This window comes from Panicum virgatum, chromosome 3K, assembly GCF_016808335.1.
Source record: "Panicum virgatum strain AP13 chromosome 3K, P.virgatum_v5, whole genome shotgun sequence".
NCBI lineage: Eukaryota > Viridiplantae > Streptophyta > Magnoliopsida > Poales > Poaceae > Panicum > Panicum virgatum.
In genome coordinates, this window is record NC_053138.1 from 13,133,355 (window position 1) to 13,154,542 (window position 21,188).

Sequence of the window (21,188 nt, forward strand, 5' to 3'; positions counted from 1 at the left end):
TGGCAACGATCACCAGACTAGTTTGAAAGAAAAAAATTCAAATTATGATATTTCTTAATGCAAAATATATAAACCGTATCATGCTGCTAATGGTTTGACATCCGGACGAAAGCCACACCAAACCAAATGCAAAATATGCTCACCTTCAACCCCACCACACCAAACTGCATACCTCAAAAACCGAACCAAATTAATCTGCCAGTGTTTTTAAACCAAAACTAAACTGCACTCATTGTTTTTTTATGGTTTCCACCCCACTATGCAACCATACATAGTGTGCTATCTTACTTGCATGTTGCCTAAAATTAATGCTTCAAAATATTAGCTGCCGGCCTTTCACCAGACTAAATCTGTTTTCGCTAGGTGAAAATAAAAGGAAGCAATGCGTCGAAACCGTCGAAACCGACCCAATCTGTTTTTCAAGCAAAACCATAACAAGCCGGACCAATTTACAATGGTTAACCATTTTTTTTGAAAGGATTAATGTTAAACCATTTTTCACTTAACCATAGCCACGTCCAGCGAGAACCAAACTCTTAGAGCCGATTGTGACCCAAATCATTAGCAGCTTGAAAACCGCGGCGTCGAGCCGCGTCCCGAGCCGAGCGGAGCCGAACCCCACACAACACAACAACGATCGGGTCAGACCGCACCACGAGAGGAGACACAACAACGAGGCGAGCCGAGCGGACACGAGACGCCGCCCCGCCCGAGACAACAACGCGCAGGCTCGAACTGCTTCCCTCCCCTCGCCCTCCTTCCCGCCTCCGCGCTCCGCCCGCCGGCGCCACACCCTCCTCCGGCTGCCGCCTCGCGTGCCGCTTCCGCGGCACAATCCTCCGGCGGCCTTCCTCAGTGTCCCTCTGAACCCTCTGGCCCCTCTCCGCAGCTGCCCGGCCTCCTCTGCCCCAAACCCTAACCCTAGTTCCGCGCGCAGGGGCCCAAGGTACGTGATATCCTCCTTTGCACGTCTGTTTTGGCCCCAACCTCGTGTAGGCGCCCCACGGTATACCTGAGTCGTTATTCTGTGTGGGCAATGGTTATAGGATGCTGGAGTGTGCCACTTGTGACTGTCAGGGGAAGCTCCGGCGCAGCTGGAGACAATAACCCTTAGCTTCAATTCGAGTCTATTTGATGCCATTGGGATGCTTCATTATTGAGCTGCTGATATGAAATCGCGCCCACATGGCCAAGTGTAGTGTAACCTTGATATATTATTGTGGAACTGACATACTGCACTAGCTTAAATTCACGTAACATGTTGCCGGCATCATTCCTGTGTGCTCCCATACAAATTGCTGAAATGCACACCCGTGACTGCACTGTGCCATTGCTATTATATCATCTTTTTTCCTCTTGTTGTTGATTCCATCTTTTCTGTGTTGTTTGTTTGGGATTTTTGTTGCTTTCAGTGATTTGTGCTGCAAGGATACCTCTCTTTGTTGGTGCTGTCAACAATGAATGGCTGCTTTCAGTGACGCGCGCATAATGCCTGCTTTGGCTTTTCTTCAATGGTGAATGCTAAGCCATGCTCAATGGGTGGACTTATTGATTATGGTGTTGATGTGGGCACCAAAACGTCACCCCGCAGTCTGGCCATTGCGAAAGTGCAGGAGGAGCTCAGGCAGGAGTTTGATGTTCGTGAAGAACGGAGGAGAGAATTGGAATTTCTAGAGAAAGTATGCCTGCATCATGTTATCTCTCAAATTAGATTTCTGCCGTTGTTGTGCCTACTTACTCTTGTGTATTGCAGGGAGGCAACCCATTGGATTTCAAATTTATACATGTAGAAACAGTCAGTGTACATTCCGCTTCTCTCACAAATCAAACAGAAGCACAAAATGTGATAAGGTAGTGGTTTCTTCCTGATGCATCATTTCATGGCAGTTATATGAATCATGATTTCCTTAGGAGCCTTTTTACACCTTCAATCGCAGTGACGCTAAAGGTAGTTTTTCTGCATCGCCTCATGGAGACTCAGTTGAGAGTAGCGACAGACCAGGAAGTTCACTATGCCGCGAAACCAACATAGCAGACAATCTCATGCTTTTGGATGGAAATAACAATGGCATTGCAGAGGGGAAGATTGTAAAGAAAGGAACCAAAAGATTAAATGCAGCCCAACCTAAGCAGTCCTTGCCCAATGATGGTCACAAAAATGCGAAAAAACCTGTTCTTTCAGGTTTGTCACGTCTTGGAGACAAAAGCCAGGCATATGTTCGGCGCAACAGGTCAAAGCCAAGTAGGGAGAGTGCGAATGTTGCTTCTGTTAGATCTTCTATACCTCCTGCCAAAGGTTATGAAACAAAAGATGAAAATGATGTATTACAGAAAAGCAATGTAGGTGATCATGGTGAATTTTCTGTTTCTAGTATAAAACAGTCTGGATCAAACTATGACAATGAACCAAAGAATGCAGCTTCTGATGGTCAAGCAGAAATGGAGTTGGATGTGATTCATACAATTGATGAAAGTGAGTGTGTGGTGAATGAGGAAGCAAAGCAAGCTGACGACAATAGTAAAGCTAAAGAAGTGTCTTCACATGATGCAAATTACAATCAGCTACTTGGGTCTGGTGAGATCATTGCTGAAGTTGCATCTGCAGAAACTCCTGACACCAGTTTAAAGGTTCCTAAGCCTTATCATAGTGCATCTACACATGATGAGAGAGAGTCATGTGCTGTTGACAAGAAGGCTGACGATGGTCACTTGAACAAACATATGGCCCATATCCATGAGGGGAAACTTGATAGCAGGAGGAAAGTTCCTGTCTGTGCTGTAGAAGTTTCTATTTCACACAAAAATGTAGTGGGTGCACCTTGTCAAGGCACCATGAATATTATTGATGATCATGCAGATGGAGACACCAATCCTGTTGCAGCGAAGATTGATGTAAAGTATCATGAAGACCTAGACTGTAGTATATGTTATAGTATGAAGGAAAGTTCCGACCTTGTACAGCCTGAAGCCAATCTTCAGATGAAAGATGAAATGGAAGTTTGTGACAGTGCAATAGTTGCACAGAAGGATACAGGGTGCCTATCTTCTATCAACACCATGAACATTGAGGAAAGTGCTTCAGATAGGAAAAATAGTTGTGTTGGGGATTCGGACTCAACCCATCCTATTTCTGTAGGCATTGATTTGCCTAAAGCTTTGCCTACACCAAAAAATGATGAACCTAACTTAGAAAGTGAGATTAAAAAATCTAAGGCACATGAAGATTCTATTCTTAAAGACGCTCGTGCTATAGAGGTATGATTATTTTACATATTTTCTTCTCTTTCTCTGGCATAATTCTGAAATAATAATGTTCCTCAGGCTAGTATTAGAAGAGCTGGTGAACGATCTCACTGTAACATTGCTTTAGAGAAGAGGAGTAGGAGTCACTGGGATTTTGTCCTTGAGGAGATGGCATGGATGGCAAATGATTTCATGCAGGTACTTATGCAAGTTAGTTATCTCCATATTTCTCCCTCATGCTTGTACATACATGAATCTCATTACTATCCTTGTTTGCTTTGCTTCATTGGTTCTGTATAATAGGAACGACTTTGGAAAAGTATGGCTGCAGCTAAAATGTGCCATTGGGTTGCCTCAGATGGCCGTGCCAAATTTGTAGAAGCTAGCATTCAGAGAAAGCAGAAACATATTATGAAAATCATTGCAAAGGGCATCATGAGTTTCTGGCATTCAGCTGAGGCTTTACAAACCGCTGACGTGAAATCTAAATTGAAGCATGCACACAATTCAACTATGCCGAAGGAGATGCAGCCTTCTGGAATCAAAGCTGAAAAAGAACAGGTAAATAAAAGTGTGGAACTAGTCTAGCATCACCTTTTGTCATGGCTTGGCTGCCTTTGTGTTCATTCCATCACATATATTCATTTTTTTAATGCCAATATATTGGAGGGTTTTCAGTCAAACTGTGGTGCTACTCATCAGTTACTTTTCAGCCCTGCCAGTTTAACTGATACACTCTTTTTTGTTACCTTTTGATTTGTTGTTGTAAATTGCATGCATCTGTATAGGTTTACAAGTCACTGGGAGCAAAAGAATCCAGGCAGCCTTGGCAGTCACAAATTCAGGATTATGCAGTTCGATTTCTTGAATATAACAGTAAAGCAGCTGATTCTCATGTGTTGCCTGAAGCCCCACCTACTCCTGACAGGCTGAATGACTTTGGAATCTTGAAATTATCTGATCATCTCTCAGAAGTAAATCATCGAAACATTGTGTATTTTATGATTGATTTCTTTTGTAACTTTCAACTTCTGCCCTGATGAATACTAATGCCGCCAGCTGGGAGCATGCACGAATATTAGCTACATCATTCTGTTCTGATTATTTTATTACTTTTCAGGAAAGTCTTTTCTATACAGTACCACCTGGGGCAATGCCGGCATACAGGGAGTCTCTGGAATCCCTTTCCGTGCATCACAAGGTGAAGAGAAGCTTTATGCACACTACCCAAGATTTAGTGATCATAGTTTGGCTCGTTTTATCCTCTTTTCCCGTACGGGACTTCTGTTTTGTTGAATCACAATTTGCACTGCCAATTTTATCTGAACAACTCGCAAAGGAGTTAAGGCAATTTATCTTACTTTAATTACTCTTCAATTTTCCCTAATGTTTAATTTTGAGCTGCTCTTTTGGCACTGAATGGCATCAATGGCAAGAGGAAGATTTCTGGCCATATTTACCTGTTTAGTTTTAGCCATTTTCTTCATCAGATAATTATTTACTTTTTAGCTAGCAACTTCATCATATTCACCACTCTGGCATTTTCTTTTGTGAAACATATTTACCAAGTACTGATTTCAGGAGGTTGGCAACGCTGAACTCAACGATGACTACGAGGCATCTGTGTGTGATTCTGCTGCAGGTAAAATGTATCACTACCTTAAATATGTGGTATTTGTTTTGAACTTATAATGTTGTTATGCAATTCATATCCATTCTAAGTCTTTACAGTTTGTTCAGATTTGCTCCGGGAGAATGCATATGAGGAGGATGAAGGCGAGATATGTGCTTATCTTTCTCCTAAAGCATATGATGGTGGTTGCTTATCAAATATGGGTTACAAGAAGAAACATCTAATGGAGCAAAGGATTAGCGTTGCAAGGCCATATGAAATTGGTACCAATGTGCCTTATGAACCATGCTTGGAAAGCAAGTCAGCGAACCAGCCATTGTTATCAAATGGCAAAAGACCTACTTCTTTCCTCACAATACCTCCAAAGCGCATCCGTACAGCTGCCAGGCAACGAGTTGTAAGCTCATTTCATGCTGGTGCTAGTGGACCACCCCAAGTCACAAGTAAGACAGATGCTTCAAGTGGAGACACAAACTCCTGCCAAGATGATCAAAGTTCGTTGCATGGAGGGTCCTTTCCATGGAGGTACACAGATTTTGAATCAACAGTTGAGTCAAATAGACAACTGCCTTATGATGCTAGTGAAGTGTGCACTAAAGCAAACAAGAAGAAAAAGCTTAAGAACCCTGGATACAAGATTGCTCAAAACACAGTCAATTCCTCTATGCCAACTTCTGTAAAGGTTAATTCCTTAAGCTTCCTCGGTGCTCTCCTGTTACTCTCATCTGCAATGTTTTTTTGAAGCAAATTGATTCTCCTAAAGTTTCAGGGCCGTATGTATGATCCGAGACTGCAAGGTGACTTGACTAACAAATATGAGCAGGTTCACCCCACCCCACCCCACCCCACCCCACTACATCTATGGTAGTGATGCTACGTTGGAGGGTTTGCCCTGACTTCCCTTTTTCCTTCAAAATTTATTTTCAGAAGGAGTACCTGAAAAAGAGATCAGATATCCACCAATATGATTCAAATGGGAACAGTGGTAATTCCATCCTCTTTGTTTATACAGTGCACATATAGCCCATGTCACACACAAATCAGCTGCTTGCTCTTGATATCATTTGGGACATAACATGTGACTCACATTTTGTCTATTGATTTGTCCATAGTTGCATATGGTGGTCAACATGCTTCTAAGAAGCTTAAAATACTGAAACAAGGGGTAGATATTTCGCAAGAAGCTTCTCATGCTGCATCACAGATGAGCAACATGGCAAATTCTGCTAGATTTATAAAGTTCATCACTAATAGGGATCGTGGGAGAAGATGCAAAGCACTGAAGGTATTGTCATTTTCCACTTTAGAATCATATGCTTTTCTCTTTGTTAGCCATCAACACATATGTCGGTGTTTAGCCGGCAAGCCCACCGAGGGATACCCCCTGAGGTGGTTAGGTTTAGGTGAGGGATCACCGAGATCAGGAAAACGATGATGTAAGGAACACGAAACTTTAGACAGGTTCGTGTTGCCGGGAGTGTAATACCCTATGTCCTATGTGTTGGTTTGTATTGCCTTAGATGTAGATGTGTTTAGAGGGGGTCCCTGCCCACCCTTATATAGTCTGGGGGATAGGGTTACATGGAAATCCTAGCCGAATACTAGGTCAGGAGTCCTACTCGGGCACGGTCGAGTAGTTTCCTTTAGTTCCGACTAGTCCTAACTCTGATTGGGTAGTTACAAGAGGATAAGGTATGGTCCACGTGTCATCCCTTATTCTAGAACATTCTACGCCTGTGAGCAGTCACGCTGCCCGAGTCTGACAACATATACTGGATTGAACCTTTTGTTGCAGTGTTGCACTGTTGCCTGTTTATTTGATACCTATGCTAACATCATTTTAGAAATTAGATAGTCCACTTGCTATGTTATGTGATCCTTTTACTACTAGTATATAGACCAGTGAGCTATGTGCTACTCTTGTCAATGCGTGTTCCAGACTGGTCTAGTCAGCCTTAATTTGTATTTGTATAATCAGAAATTTTTCTGCTACCTCATCTTACCTTTTATTGCTCTTTATTGGTAGAATTGTTGCATTTTATCAAGCAAATCAGGTTCAACTTTCTTATCTATGGTCTGGAATGAGGCGTTTTCTTTTCTATGCCCTATGGTTTTCCATTTATTTATGGCCAACACATTTCAGATAGTTCATAGTGTAGTCTAATCTGTTTGAAGCATTGGGCTGTTCTGGCACATTCTCACGACCCTTCTTTTATTCGTTTAGTTTGTTTTGGGTTGCTGGCATGTGGTTGGGTTACAGCATCAGATGATTGTATACATTCAAGCAAGTATGGACACCACATGCTCCACAACTAGGATTTTCTTCCCCATAGTTTTTTTCTAGAAACATGCCAGTTGGTTGCCTATTGTTGCATTTTAGGAAAGGATAGTTTTTTTCGATAATTTTCCAGTATGCTTATCAAAATGTTTTGTGCTTTTGTCAGATGACTTCTGTTGGTGGATGGTCAAACTTCGAGGATCAGGTTATTTTGTGGTTTAAGTGATATATTTGTTTATAACTATGATTTGTGGCAATGACTTAAATGTTTTGAATATTTCAGGCTCTTGTTGTCCTCGTCCATGATATGGGTCAAAACTGGGAGCTAGTTTGTGATGCAATTAATAGCATCGTGCAGTTCAAGGTACTATTTTTCAGTGATGTTTTTTTTTTTTTGCTATGTAACATGCTTTTGTTATATCTCTTACATGTGCAGTGTGAACTCTTTTTGTTTACAATACCTATGTTCTATATATTTTCTGGTTGTCATCCACTATGTAACTTTATTTCTGTTTGCAGTAGCCAAGTTACTATTTTTATCCTTACATTGACTATTGTTTCCTGTAACATTATTTGTTATCATAATAATTCGGGTCACTATTTTATCTTCTCTACCAAACTGAATCTTGGGCTTCTTCATGCTTTTCTTCTCTGCAGTCTGTACATAGGCAACCTAAAGAATGCAAGGAGCGACACAAGGTTCTTGTGGATAGAAGTTCTGGTGATGGCGCTGACAGTGCAGAGGACTCCGGTTCATCTCAGCACTACCATAGCACATTGCCGGGCATTCCAAAGGCATGTTCCCCCACTACCTTGTTTTGTGGGTACCTTTTACTTCCTGGCATGTATGTGGGGTGCAACTCACACATGTGTGGCATTGAGCCTTTCATATAGCTCATGGATACTTTCCTTAAAATCGATGCTGCTTTGATCAACACCACTGCAATCTCAGAGACTTATTTGGCAGATGTGCATTATATACCCTTGAGCCTCTTAACATTGGTATTCATATGTTCATCAGGGTAGTGCAAGGCAATTATTCGAGCGGCTTCAAGGACCATTTGATGAAGAGAACCTTAAGGCGCATTTTGAAAAAATTATTCTACTCATGCAACAAGTGCATGCCAGACGTAGACAGGTCATTATTTTCTCTTATCATGCTCAATATGTTATTATGTTTATTATGGACGATTGGTGAATTGTGCCGCATATTTGTTTTTGTTATGGTCTTATGGTCCACTTGCAAGAAGCTTATTGTGTTTTTCTTTGTAAAATTTAGTACTTGTATGTAATATAGACACTATTTGACTATATTAGCTGTTAGAACTATGCGTATATGTAGCTTGATATTTCAGTACATGGGCAGTTCTTAATGTGTAAGAAAACAAAAACCCTTCATGACATTGTAACAAGAGTCTACAGCTTCTAAGACTATCATAAGACTTCCAAGTTGCTGTAGCGGTCAAAGAAAAATGTAAATATGCCCACATGGGGCACAATTGCACAAACAAAATACACAAACTTTAAGAAAGGGTCCGGATAGGCAAATTGGGAGAAGTTTCCATAACGCCATGTATCCATCTTGTCATACTTGCTGTCACAGCTTCAATTGTCGTTCTTTTTGATACTATATTTGATAATGTGGTGTGGTGGAACCTTTCTCTGAGCTAGGTTTTTCCGCTGCATTAGTTCTAATCACCTTTCGAACTCTGATGTATTTTTTGTATCCTGCTGCAAAATTTATCTACATTGTATTATATCTTATGATTTTTCCTTTCTTGGGTTTTCTTGTCATGAAGGGTAATCGCCAGGAGTTCAAGCCAATTATACAGCCACATAGTTCCCATGTTATCGCACTGTCACAAGCATGCCCGAACAGAATATCTGCGAGCACTTTGATGTATGTAATTGTCAATTTGAACTACTGATTTAATTTTCATTTTTTGGGGACATATCTGAAATCTGTCAACATTTATATATGCTATATAGTTTCTGTTATCACTCCATACCCATCAAACAACATCTAGCATCTGAACCTCTTCTTTATGTTTTTGTCTAAACTTAAACAGGCCCCTTGATCTCTGTGATGTAACAAGCCCAAACCTTGATTCAATTGCACCTGGCAGTGTGTACTCAGGTCCTCATGCAAATGGAATATCACTGCCAAACCATCAGGGTTCTGTTTGTCCTTCTACTCCTACTTCAAATCTGAATTCCAGGTTACCAGGATCTCCTGGTGTAGTTCCGGGCAACAATTCACCATCACCTTCAACATTGAATTCTCCTAGGTAAATGACTAAGTATTGTACCTAGTGGTTTTAAATGGAGTATTCTATAAAGTTTTGGCATAATATTGTTCTTTGTGCCATATCTGGTACAGGGATGCTCAGAAATATGGTGTTCCTAGACCTACTTTACAGGGTGATGAGCAACCAAAGATTCAGTTTAATCAGATGGTCAATGGCAGAAATCTTCAGCAACCTGGAGCTTCTGTTACTGGAGCATTTCCTTCTGGGGTTGATCTTGTTGCTCGTATGATGCCTACTGCCCATGGTATGGGAATGGTGGCAGGACAAAATCGAGGTATGCCTGCTGCCAGGCCAGGCTTTCCAAGGATTAATTCACCAGTAACGCTAAATGCATATTCATCTGGAAATATGTTACCCAACGGTGGGCAAGGTGTGGCCAGTGCAGTAAATGTCTATCCTGGAGCCATATCTGGTCCTGGAAACTCAATCTTGAGGCCATGCGATCCTATGCAGACACTTCGTGTGAGTTCCTATTTTACATTTTGTATGCTTATAGATTGCCTAATATGCACGACACAAGCCACACATGTTTTATGTTCAGGTTCAGTGAGTAGCTTGCTATTTATTACCGCCCAAAGTTAACTAGTTGTGCGTATCTAAACAAAAAAAAATAAATTGCATAGGCCTTTGTAGTATTTTCTGGAGGAAAAAGGTTGTTGCTAAGATAAGAAAGATTTGTGCACTGCTAAACTAAAAAGGTGTTGATTTACATGCTATTTGTTTTCTCTAACAATTTGCTGCTCTTCTTTGTTATAACGTACAGTTCAGTTTCTCTGTTTGAGATTTTTTTTCTCACTTTATTTCATTTTATCAGTATTCTTCATACTTTTGTGTGTATTACCTGTTGAAGTTTGAAAAATGTGCACATGCTCTGAAATGCATCTTAGCTACAGAGAGATTACTTTTGCCTGTTGTGCAAGTTGAGTTAAATGACAGTTCAAGTTACTCTGGTATCAGATTTAAATTACTATGCTTAAAGAAGCAGTCTTAATGAAAACTTGGTTGTGTTGCTGATATTAAATTTTCTTGTAGCCTGTTCAGGGTATAGAAGAGCATAGGCAGATGCCAGAGTTCGACATGCAGGTTGCCCAGGGAAGTAGCCAAGCCACCATCCAGTTCGACAGCATGAATCCATCATTCTCGAGCGTTGCAGCTTCTTCACCTGTTCAGCAACCCCAACAGCCACATCAGATGTCACAATCATTGCACACATTTGGAAATCCACACCACTCTCAGGTTCAGGGTACTAGTTCAGGCCCACAACAGCAGCCCTATCCTGTGCACTTGGCTAAAGAAAGACAAACACAACAACGTATGGCACCTCAACAGCATAGTGATGTTTCTGGAGCAAGTGCAGTCCTCAATGTACAGAATAATACTCAAATACTGCAGCAGGGCAATGCCTCTGCTGCTAACCCAGTTCCTAGTTCACAACCACAGCATCAGCAACAGCAAGCTGCACAAAATGTGCCGGATAGCTCTCTATCTCCCAACCAATCTGCCAGTATTACACAACAGAAGCAGAAGAAGCAACAGGGACAACAGCAGCCTAGACAGAATCATCAACAAAGGAATCAAGGTAGTCAGCAAGCTAAGCTTATGAAGAGCTTAGGACGAGGAAATATGCTAATCCCCCAGATTCCTCCAATTGATAGCACACCAGCTGCCGCTTCTACTCCACCAAAAAAACATGTGTCCGAAAAATTGGTGCAACATGGCCAAGGCCAAGGACTTATCCCTGCTAATACAGCACCAATGCCTTCAATGCCTCAACCTGGGAATCAACCTAAGCTAATCAATTCATTGCCCCAGTCACCAAAGAAGATGCCAGATATTGGTAACCAATGCTTAATGCAGGGTTCTTCAAGTCAGACCCTGTTAGCTATGCAACAACTTCCATTCCATTCTAAACCGACATTGACTACAGAGCTTCAGCAGCAGCTGAACAATCCATCACAAAACAGCATTGACAGAGCAATGGTGCAACAAAAACACCAAACGAATCCTGACTGTAGGACAGGCGTGCATATCGATCAAGTCCACAATCAGATGGTTCCAACATCCTTGCCGCAGAGTGCAGATTCAGGCAGCCCTGTAGTGCCATTGGTGAACCAGCAGAAGCAGGAGGCATCACATAATCTGGCTTCAGTTACCCCATCACTGAAGCTGCATACCTCTCCTAAAGTTACTTCTTTTGGGAGCGAAACATTATCTAGCGAAGACCTGCTGCAAAGGCAAGTCTCCGATGGTTTTCCTGTTCGTGGTCATGGTGTTGGTGGCCAGTGGAACCAACAAGTTAGGCAACAGTTGCAGCCTCAGCATCAGCAGAGACCAGTTATTCAAGGCAGTGTATATGCTCCTTCAAATTCTGGGCCTGGCTGATTTCATTAATGAATCTGCGCTGGTCAATTTCAGATATTTGTAAAGTTAGTGTACAGGTATTTGCTTTAAAATGTTGTTAGTTTGGTTTTTTTCATCCATCTACTTGCGCATTAAGCACTAGTGTTCTTCGTTACGTAGATGAGCATATTACGGTTTTGGAGCTGCAAGATAAAACTTTGAAACCACCACTAGGAGCGAATTTCAATAGCCCCTGGGATTTTGTTTGCTGACCTTGTGATCTTTTATCTGGTGCTAGGTGTCTGTTCTTTGGAAGCTTTGGGTGATAGTGCTTAATTTTACTTGGAGCTAGCTAATTTATCTCACCTTAATGTCAGGTAGATGATTGTTCAGTTTAGGTCCCATCTTTTGAAGTTGGGTTGTGTTGCGGTCTAGAATGTAGAAGATAGGTGGAGGTGGTGGTTAGATTGTAACCCAGAAACCTGGGCCCAGCTGTGTATATATTGATATGAGGTCCATGCTTCTAGAGCCAGGAAGAAGGAAGCTGGGATTAGTTACTTGTCTTATGTATGTATTTGTAATCCTGTATGTCTTAACTTTAGGTTTGTGAATGCAAAAGAGCTCTTTTTTGCGCAAGTGTTGCGATGCCTATCCTTTTCCTCCTTACAACTACAAGCAAAGCGTTATGTCTGCGTCTGGGACAATGAAGCAAAACCAATTTTTGGACCTATGGTGTGCACTTGTACTGGCCTGAAAACATGTTGTAACATGTTTTATCTTGGGGAGGGGTCACATGTGTGACTAGCATTCAAAGTATCACAGAAGGAAATAATGGGCCAAGCAAGTACTCCCTCCGTTTCAAAATATAGGTCGTTTTGGCTTTTCTAGATTCATAATATTTGCTATGCACTTAGATATAATATATGTCTAGGTACATAGTAAAATATATGAATCTAAAAAAGTCAAAACGGCTTACATTTTGGAATGGAGGGAGTAGTTCAAGAAAAAACCATAATCTTAAAAAGATCGTATTTTCCAAACCGTATGTCCAAATCAAAACCCTACGATAAAATCTACAAAATAAGATCATGCTTAAATATGTTTGGATGATTTTTTTGGGACAATTTTTTATTGTGGAACAATTTAGTGTGAAGTTAGAATAATTGTTCCAATATAAGAAAAAAATATTCTGCCTTCGGTGATCAATTAACTCCAGGTCGCGACTTGGATTATTACTGGAATCTGGTTAATATTATACTGTACTCCATCCACTTTTAAATTAGGATAAACTAACCAGTTAAAAAATGAAGTAACTAATTAACTTGCCGGGAGGAGTGCCTTTTGTGCTGGACTTCGTGTGCGAACTATGGTAGAGGCAACTGGCTACAATGTCAAGCTGGGCGATGATAAAATTTTATTTAGCTATAAATTGGGTTTGGTCTCTCTAAGCATGTTGGGTTTTCTCTCCTTTCTTTTGATTCATTTTCATATAGCTACCCTAATTTTTCAACGCCCCGTTTAGTAGGCACCAAGCAGCGCACCAAACGAACTTGATTCAGCGAGCTTGGCCTTTTGCAGATTTACAAATCAGTTAAATATGTGCTCATTCGGTGGCTTTTAACCGCATGGAGTAGGACATTTGTGATGAAATGAGGGAATTTTGAACTTCAATCGATATATGTGGTGTGTGTTTTCCCAACTCTCTCTCTCTCTCTCTCTCTCTCTCTCTCTCTCTAATACAAAGGACGTATACGATTCACATGTGCCACATACACACTCGAACATAGCCTTTTTCTTTTTTTGAACTCAATATTACTAAGTTATTCTCTCCGTTTTAAGTTACTGCAGGCCATTTTTATTTTCTAGATACATGATTTTTCCTATATATAGAGAGAGAGAGAGGAAAAATCATGTATCTATATATATCTAAATATGCATAGTAAATACTATATATCTAGAAAAACCAAATAACCTATAATTTAAAACGGATGGAGTATTTATTTCATCAAATACTCAGCCAAGTCACGAGTCACAAAGTCTGTTACAAAGTTGGGGAAGGGATATTACATGCAACGAGCTGACCCAGTCCCGAGCCTAAACTTAAGCGAGGTAAATCATGCGCTGCCGAGGTTTCTTTTTTATGCGCTACAAAGTTCACGGCGTTAGCAGTTGAACAACGGGTGTGTTTAGATTTCAATTTTTTTTTACACTACAGTAACTTCGATCGAATGTTTGACCACTAATTAGGAGTATTAAATGTGAATAACTGACAAAATTCATTTCATAACTCTCAGATATAATTGCGCGAAATTAATTGGTTCATGATTAGACAATATCGTGCTACAGTAAACAACATCTAATGATGGATTAATTGGAATTAACAGATTCATCTCGTGATTTTTCTTCCATCTGTGTAATTAATTTTATAATTATATCATATTTAGTCCTTTTAATCTTCGATTAAAAATTACTATAGTGAATTTCGTTCAAATTTTAACTGGATCTAAACCCAACATCATTTAACGGTTTTAAAAAATTATGAATGCTTGTTCACGGCGTTAGTAGTAGTAGCACCCCCATTTCGACGAGACGTGGAGGGGAGAGAGGACACTGGACACGCCCATCAGGCCATCCTCACTTCATTCACCGTCGACTCATCGGTCGCCCGCAAATCCACCCAGGAGAATCTCGATGGCCGCCCACGGCAAGCCCAAGGCCGCCGGTCCGCCGCCGCCGCCCGAGGCGAGGAAGGGCTTCATGCGCCGCATGTTCCCCTTCCTCCTGGCCGCCAACCTCTTTGTCGGAGGTCAGGCCTCCTCGACTTCCCCCTCCTCCTCCTCCTCCTCCCTCCCTCCCTCAGTGGGCTTTGGAGACAGCAGATTCGTGCTAGAGCTTGCGTCCTGCGATTTCGCTGATTATCTCTGTTAGAGGTTGCAATCAGATGCCGTGTTGGAAACAATGGGGGCATGGGGCACTGTTCTGCTATCCGGACTCCGCTGGGTTTAACTGCCGCTTCCGCCGCCTGTTGTACTCAGAGAGACTTCGCAGTCTAGAAAGTAGACGATCTGCTTGGGAGATCTTATTGATTCCAATTTAAGTGACAAAAGCGGCATGGCAGGGAAATGATCCTTATGCTGATTCAGATTCCTGTATGGTGTGCTGCTATTTTAGTACTTGCCAGTTCTAGCGTCTGATTCTACATTTTGAGCCAGCAACTCTTGTTAGCGGCTTTGATTGTTGCACGGGGTGACTACTCTGCATATTTACTCTCATACAACAATCACTTTTCTAGTTAGTTAACTTCAGAATCAGGAGACTTACTTATGGTCTGAGTTTTGATGTATGGTTTAGGCTTGCTGCCTATAGTACAGATAACAATAAGGAAGCTACAAAATTGGGTCATAACACTTTTTCAAAAAATTGGGCCTTAACCAAAATTTTAGGTACCATCTTTAGTGTGGCAATTGTAGATAAATAGATGCATTTGTTCATGATTGTCTCAGCATGTTTCTTGTGTTAAAGAGATAAATGTGCACGGGATTTCAAGTGCTGAGCTGCTGATGTTTCCTGAAGGCTGTTACTTGTAAATCCAGCACCTCTATATACCTCTTCAGCTTGCTCAAGATATCTTTAAAAGGGTTAGTTTAATTAATTCTTCCTATAACATGCAGTTTATGTGCTTGTGCGAACCTATCAAAAGGACTCTGCAACAAATCCTTCTACGGCATCAACCTCATCTGCTGGGAAACCTGCCGAACCAGTAACTGTGCCCAGAAAGGAGCTCCCACCAATCCCCGAAGACGAGCAGCACCAGCTCTACAAATGGATACTGGAAGAGAAGCGGAAGGTCAAGCCACACAATGCTGCAGAGAAGAAGAAACTTGACGAGGAGAAGGCCCTTCTCAAGGAGTTCATCCGAGCAGGATCCCTTCCGAGCTTATGAGCTCATCAGTTGCCGTTTTGGATATCTTGTGTCTGGTGTGTCACCAGGAATGTGGTTGGGCCTGATTGGATTGTGTACAAGCACTGTACTGTACTATCTTGTAAGCTGATGTCTCAACAATTTGACCTCCTCAAGTCAAAAGGATGTGTGCATGCAAACTTGCATTGGCTGCATTGAAAACTTCTGTGTGGAAACTTCTGCCCATCTGCTATTTGCTCTGTTGACAAATTATGTTATGTGGTGTTCCTGCGATGGGTGTGCCCGTCGATTGCCATGTAACCATATTGTTGAGACTGCAACTGGGCCCCAACCATATTCAGGATATTCTTAACCACTTAATGCAGGCCCTCTGGTGATATCTTAAGAATTTGTGGGTGTAGATCATTGATAGCAACAGAATAAGCCAAACTTCAACTCATCATGTGGTCCCAGGAGACCTAGTGTACAGATAGCCAGTGTTATGGTCGGCATCACGTATGAGAGGAGGCCGCGACGTGGCTAAGGGCGCGGCCAGGGGGCGCGCACCAGGCGGCCGGGACTTCCGCATCATCAGCTCTGGAGTCTGGATCCCAGCGATCGGGTAATCGTAGGAGATGATTTGTTTCCTTGTTAGATGGTTTGTTGCCTAGTTTGTTACCATGTGCCTATAAGGCCTAAATTTGTGGTCAATGGATAAACCAGGTGGAGATTGAGATCAATCTCTCCCGCTCTATCTGCCTTCCACGGATCGCACACACACCCACGCTGGACGCCGGGCCAGCCGGCCTCGTCCTCCTCCCACCCACGATTCCTTCGCAGCCGCTACGCCTCTGACAATCTGGTATCAGGGATGTCCAGCTCGATGCCTGCTAGCTCCGTTGTGCCACCACCACCTCCGCACCGCCCTCATCCACGCTCACACCTCCGCCCATCACCGCGCCGCCACCCACTGCTGGTTTTGACACCCTGGCCGCAGCCCTCTATGGCTTGCAGCGCCATGTGGGTCAACTAGCGACCCGTCTCTCCGTTCGGGACGGACCCCAGGAGTCGCCGCCGCCGTCGTACATGCTGTACGGCCTTCCGGGGTACGGCGGCATTCCTGCGCTCGACCTCCATGGCGCCGGGCACGTTGCCTCCGCGCCGCTCGCGTCGTCTGTCGTGGTGCACGCCGAGGGGTCGACTTCGCTCTCTCACCCGTCCACAGCGGTGCCTATAACGCAAATCGCGTTTCCGCACTCGCCGTCCCCAATTCCCAACCTCGACGACCCCTCCCGTACATGCTGTCATACGATGGCCACGCGAACACGCTGGGGTGCCGCGCTACCACAAGCTCTCCTTCCCGACCTACGACGGCAAGGAAGATCCCCTGGGATGGCTGAGCAAGTGCGACCACTTCTTCCGCGCCAAGCGCACGCCTGACGGCGACAAGGTGTGGCTCGCCTCGTTCCACATGAGCGGCGTGGCCCAGCACTTGTACTTCATGCTGGAACGCGACGCCGGCGACATGAGCAACATCACATGGCCCTCATTCAAAGCGCTATGCCAATAGCATTTTGGGCCCGCTCTCGGTACCAACCACCTCTACGACTTGGCGCGCCTTCCGTTCCCAGGCACGGTGGTGGGCTACGTCGAGGCGTTCCTGAGCAGGATGGCTCACACCGGTCCGCTGTCCCCGTTGCAGCAGGTTTAGCTCTTCACCGGTGGCCTTCCGGATCCAATCCGCACCGACGTCGAGCTCCAGGCGCCGACCGATCTGCAGCGCGCCATGGGGTTGGCCCAAGCCTACGAGCGCCGCGCCGCGGCTCTCCCTGGCGCGAGAACCGTCCGCGCGCAGCGACCGACTCCGCGCCCCAGCCCCTACCGTTGCCATCGCCGCCGACCGCGTCTCCGACCCCGGCACCGGCCACGACGACGATCCAGGCCCCGCCGCGCCCATTCCGCCGTCTCTCACCGGCAGAGATGGCCGAACGCCGCCGCCAGGGTTTGTGCTTCAACTGTGACGAGCAGTACGTGCGCGGTCACAAGTGCCAACGACTCTTCTATCTCGAGGTCACGGACGATGACGACACTGACCTGCCGGAGGAGACCGCGCACCAGGAGGAGCCGCCACCGCTGATTTCGCTGCATGCGGTCACCGGCATCCACTTGACCGACACCATGCAGATCCGTGTCGCCATCGGCCCCCATGTGCTCACAGCCCTCCTCGACTCCGGTTCCACCCACAACTTCGTCAGCGAGGTTGCAGCGCATAAGGTGGGCCTTCGGTTCGACGACTCCAGCGGTGCCCTGGTGACTGTCGCCAACGGGGACCGCGTCACCTGCCGTGGCGTCGCGCGCAACATCGTCATACGCGTCGACGACGACCACTTCCAGGTGGACTGCTACGCGATCCCCCTCGACTGCTACGACTTGGTCCTCGGGGTGCAGTTCCTGCGTACCCTGGGGCCCATCCTGTGGGACTTCGATGACCTCTGCCTGGCATTCTGGCACCGGGACTGGCGTGTCATGTGGCACTGCCTCGGCTCGCCCCGCCAGGCTGACCAGACGCAGCACCGCCTCCACGCCATGCGCGCCACCGACGCAGACCTCCTCGACTGCCTGCTCGACTCCTTCGAGGACGTGTTCGCCACACCGACGGGTCTGCCGCCTCGCCGGGACTGCGACCACCGCATACACCTTTTGCCGGGTGCCACACCGGTCGCGGTCCGGCCCTACCGCTACCCTCAGCTCCAGAAGGATGAGCTGGAGGCTCAGTGCAACGCCATGCTGGAGCAAGGCATCATCAGGCCCAACACATCGCCGTTCTCCGCCCCGGTACTCCTCGTACACAAGGCCGAGGGCACGTGGCGTTTCTGCGTCGACTACCATGCCTTGAACGAGTGCACGGTGAAGGACAAGTTCCCGATCCCAGTGGTCGAGGAACTCCTCGACGAGCTACATGGCGCGCGCTTCTTCACCAAGCTGGATCTGCGCGCCGGCTACCACCAGGTGCACTGAAGCGTCCCCTCATAAGAGAAGACTTAAATGTGATACCAACATCAGTCTCAGGAGGCTGATGACACATTTATTACATCAGATGGTTCATCACCGTACAACTCTACGCGGTAATTGGCAGTGAAGCGCCACTATCGCGAGGATTACAACTAAAACCCACACAACTACAATAACTACGAAGAGGGGGTCATCAGAGTCTTGCGCCATACGGAACTTCCTGCGGGTGACCCTATCCACAGGCAAGGCTGGGTGCAGGACGGTACACTACTCGACGTCTTCGGGAACGTAGTCTGGATCTTCCTCTGAAAAAAATTAAGAATGGGGTGAGTACAAACGTACTCAGCAAGTCCAACCACACCCACGGAGGGGGTATAAACAGAATATAATGCACAGGGTAAATCAAGGATAAGGCTAGGGTTTAATTTACGGAAAGCAATATTTTATGCAGGGGTTCATTTGAAAGAAAGAATTTTCAAAGCAAGTTTTTCTTGCACCGAGTAACACGTAGTGTTGACCCACACAGGATCCAAGTTTTAAGGTGCTACCGGACTCCTCATCCGCCGTAGCACACGGCACAACTGCCGGACACTTTTCCCAAAACAACTCACGCTTACCCATCCCAAAAGAAACACTAGTTGCGTGACCACACCGTAACTCGCCCAGTACCGTGGGCACGGCTATTCGAATAGATTTCAACTCTGCAGAGGTGTGCAACTTTACCCACAAGCGGGGTACCACAACTCGAACACCGTAGTGTCGGTGTAGATCCCAACAAAGTCATTACCCACCTTAGCTAGACCTGACTAGCCATCACGGGATCCACCAAGGGGTCGTTGACCTATCACAGAAGTTTTAACCGGGGCATAAGTCACACAGAGCTAATCCCTTCTCCTTGATCACTCGTTGCTCTCAACTCTCTTGATGGCTATCAGACTAACTAGTGGGGTTTATACTAAGTCGTTGCCCATTCAACGGTCGAGTGGTTTGCACGATAGTGGAGTTAGGTGAGATGACACACCAACTCGGTCCTTAATTGTGACAAGATAGATATCTCCCTTCCTTGCTCTGCCACACAGGCACGAGCACACCCATCGGCAAATCACACAGAAATGCCATCCATCCCGTCTAAATTCATCTTTCAAAATTCCACTTTTCTCCATTCCCACACACGCACACATTTTCTTTTATAAAACAAGTTGTATTGTGTATAAGGTCCTAAGCATTCTAGTAATGATTAACGTCCAAACAAAACACATTCAGACATTAATCTAGGTGGTTAAGGAATGGTTATAACAAATCAAGGGGTGGCTATCCAACCATATTTTCAGCAGTCAAAACATATGCAATTTTCTAAAACAAACCAATAGGTTGTGTTTATAAAAACTAGGACCAAAGCATGCATCAAAGGATGGGATTGAACTTGCCGTCTTCAAATCCTTCCGGGGGTTCCTGATCGAAGTGTTGTCCTTCGGGCTCGGGGTCGCAGAACTGGTCCTCGTTCACGTGCTCGTAGTACTGCTCGTCGACGGGCTCTCCTTCGTTCACACCGTGATCTACGACGTATACAAACAAGCACACAATCAAGAAAAAGAAATAAAAGCTTTTATCGTTGGGCTCGAATCGGAAACAATTAAGATATGGAGATAGAAGTAATATTTTTGGGCGGTTTTCTAATGGCATAGCCAAAACTATGTTATGAGCGGCGTGGTAAAGTTTCAGGTCGATCTGAGATTGTTTGGCGCATGAAATAATAGGTTATATAAAGGTTCAGGGGTCAAATAAGGAGTCAGGGACCTGTTTGTAATTAATTCTGAGAAGGTAGGGGCTTGATTGGTATTTTAGAAATTACCCGGGTTATTTTGAAAGAGGTCAGGGGTTTGCTTAGAAGTATATTTACATGAGGGAAGGATTTATTTTGAAATATAATAAAAGGAAGGTTTATTTTGCAAATAAGCCATAGAGTGGAAGGGTTCTTATTTGAATGGGAACAAAGGCAGGGTGTATGGGCATATTTGTCCTGTCTTCTTCCTTCCCCCCGCTGAGAAACAGGGGAGGGGTGGCGCACGACGGCGGCGGCCTAGACCGGCGGCTCGGGGCGCGAGGGCGGCTCCGGAGTGAGGGAAAAGAGATAGAGAGAGAGAGAGAGAGGACCCGATCCCCGGCCGTGGCTTGGGCCGGGGTGGTCCGAGGCGGCCCGGCCACGAGAGCGGGCGGCGGTGAGCGGCGGCGGCCGTGGTGGCGCCGCTGCGGAGCTTGATGGCAGCCAAGGAGAAGGGGGAAACGGGGAGGAGAGCGAGGGGAATCTATTGCGCCCCTCACCTTGGGCGGAGGTGGAGCGAGGAGGCGGCTCCGCGGTGGCTTGCAACGGCGGCTCTGGAGCTCGGCGTGGCGGCGCTGCGGAGTTAGGGAGGAGGGGGCGTGCGGAGGATGGGGTGGCCGTGATGGTGGAGAAGCGGCGCGGGGGCCCTT

General features: G+C 45.1%; 2 protein-coding genes across 13 annotated transcripts; both read left to right on the forward strand.

Moving 5' to 3' along the window:
- The first annotated feature begins 603 nt into the window (after nucleotides 1-603).
- LOC120700439 (chromatin modification-related protein EAF1 B-like) lies at nucleotides 604-12,454 on the forward strand. Of its 12 annotated transcripts, none has more exons than XM_039984686.1 (22): nucleotides 604-946; nucleotides 1,047-1,679; nucleotides 1,754-1,851; nucleotides 1,938-3,255; nucleotides 3,322-3,441; nucleotides 3,547-3,804; nucleotides 4,032-4,217; nucleotides 4,364-4,444; nucleotides 4,825-4,885; nucleotides 4,984-5,558; nucleotides 5,646-5,699; nucleotides 5,804-5,861; nucleotides 5,989-6,161; nucleotides 7,321-7,359; nucleotides 7,438-7,518; nucleotides 7,812-7,949; nucleotides 8,176-8,292; nucleotides 8,954-9,054; nucleotides 9,224-9,442; nucleotides 9,535-9,925; nucleotides 10,496-11,901; nucleotides 12,102-12,452. In XM_039984686.1, the coding sequence occupies exons 2-21, from the start codon at nucleotides 1,512-1,514 to the stop codon at nucleotides 11,843-11,845; spliced, it is 5,586 nt and encodes a 1,861-aa protein (XP_039840620.1). In that variant the 5' UTR covers nucleotides 604-946; nucleotides 1,047-1,511; the 3' UTR covers nucleotides 11,846-11,901; nucleotides 12,102-12,452. The 12 variants fall into 12 exon arrangements, with proteins under 12 accessions (XP_039840620.1, XP_039840621.1, XP_039840616.1 ...); XM_039984687.1 differs by having other exon boundaries at nucleotides 652-946; nucleotides 1,413-1,679; XM_039984682.1 differs by having other exon boundaries at nucleotides 655-946; nucleotides 5,640-5,699.
- Nucleotides 12,455-14,360: 1,906 nt separating this feature from the next.
- Nucleotides 14,361-15,974, forward strand: LOC120700441. Its single transcript, XM_039984689.1, has 2 exons — nucleotides 14,361-14,609; nucleotides 15,475-15,974. The coding sequence occupies exons 1-2, from the start codon at nucleotides 14,495-14,497 to the stop codon at nucleotides 15,744-15,746; spliced, it is 387 nt and encodes a 128-aa protein (XP_039840623.1). The 5' UTR covers nucleotides 14,361-14,494; the 3' UTR covers nucleotides 15,747-15,974.
- Nucleotides 15,975-21,188: the final 5,214 nt, after the last annotated feature.

Excerpts from the sequence above, each read along its gene's own strand:
- LOC120700439 (XM_039984677.1), top strand. The coding sequence starts at position 1,512 with ATGGTGAATGCTAAGCCATGCTCAATGGGTGGACTTATTGATTATGGT. Across the intron at positions 4,218-4,363 it reads TATCTGATCATCTCTCAGAA|GAAAGTCTTTTCTATACAGT; the intron begins GTAAATCATCGA and ends ATTACTTTTCAG. Across the intron at positions 7,360-7,437 it reads GGTCAAACTTCGAGGATCAG|GCTCTTGTTGTCCTCGTCCA; the intron begins GTTATTTTGTGG and ends TGAATATTTCAG.
- LOC120700441 (XM_039984689.1), top strand. The coding sequence starts at position 14,495 with ATGGCCGCCCACGGCAAGCCCAAGGCCGCCGGTCCGCCGCCGCCGCCC. Across the intron at positions 14,610-15,474 it reads CGCCAACCTCTTTGTCGGAG|TTTATGTGCTTGTGCGAACC; the intron begins GTCAGGCCTCCT and ends TATAACATGCAG.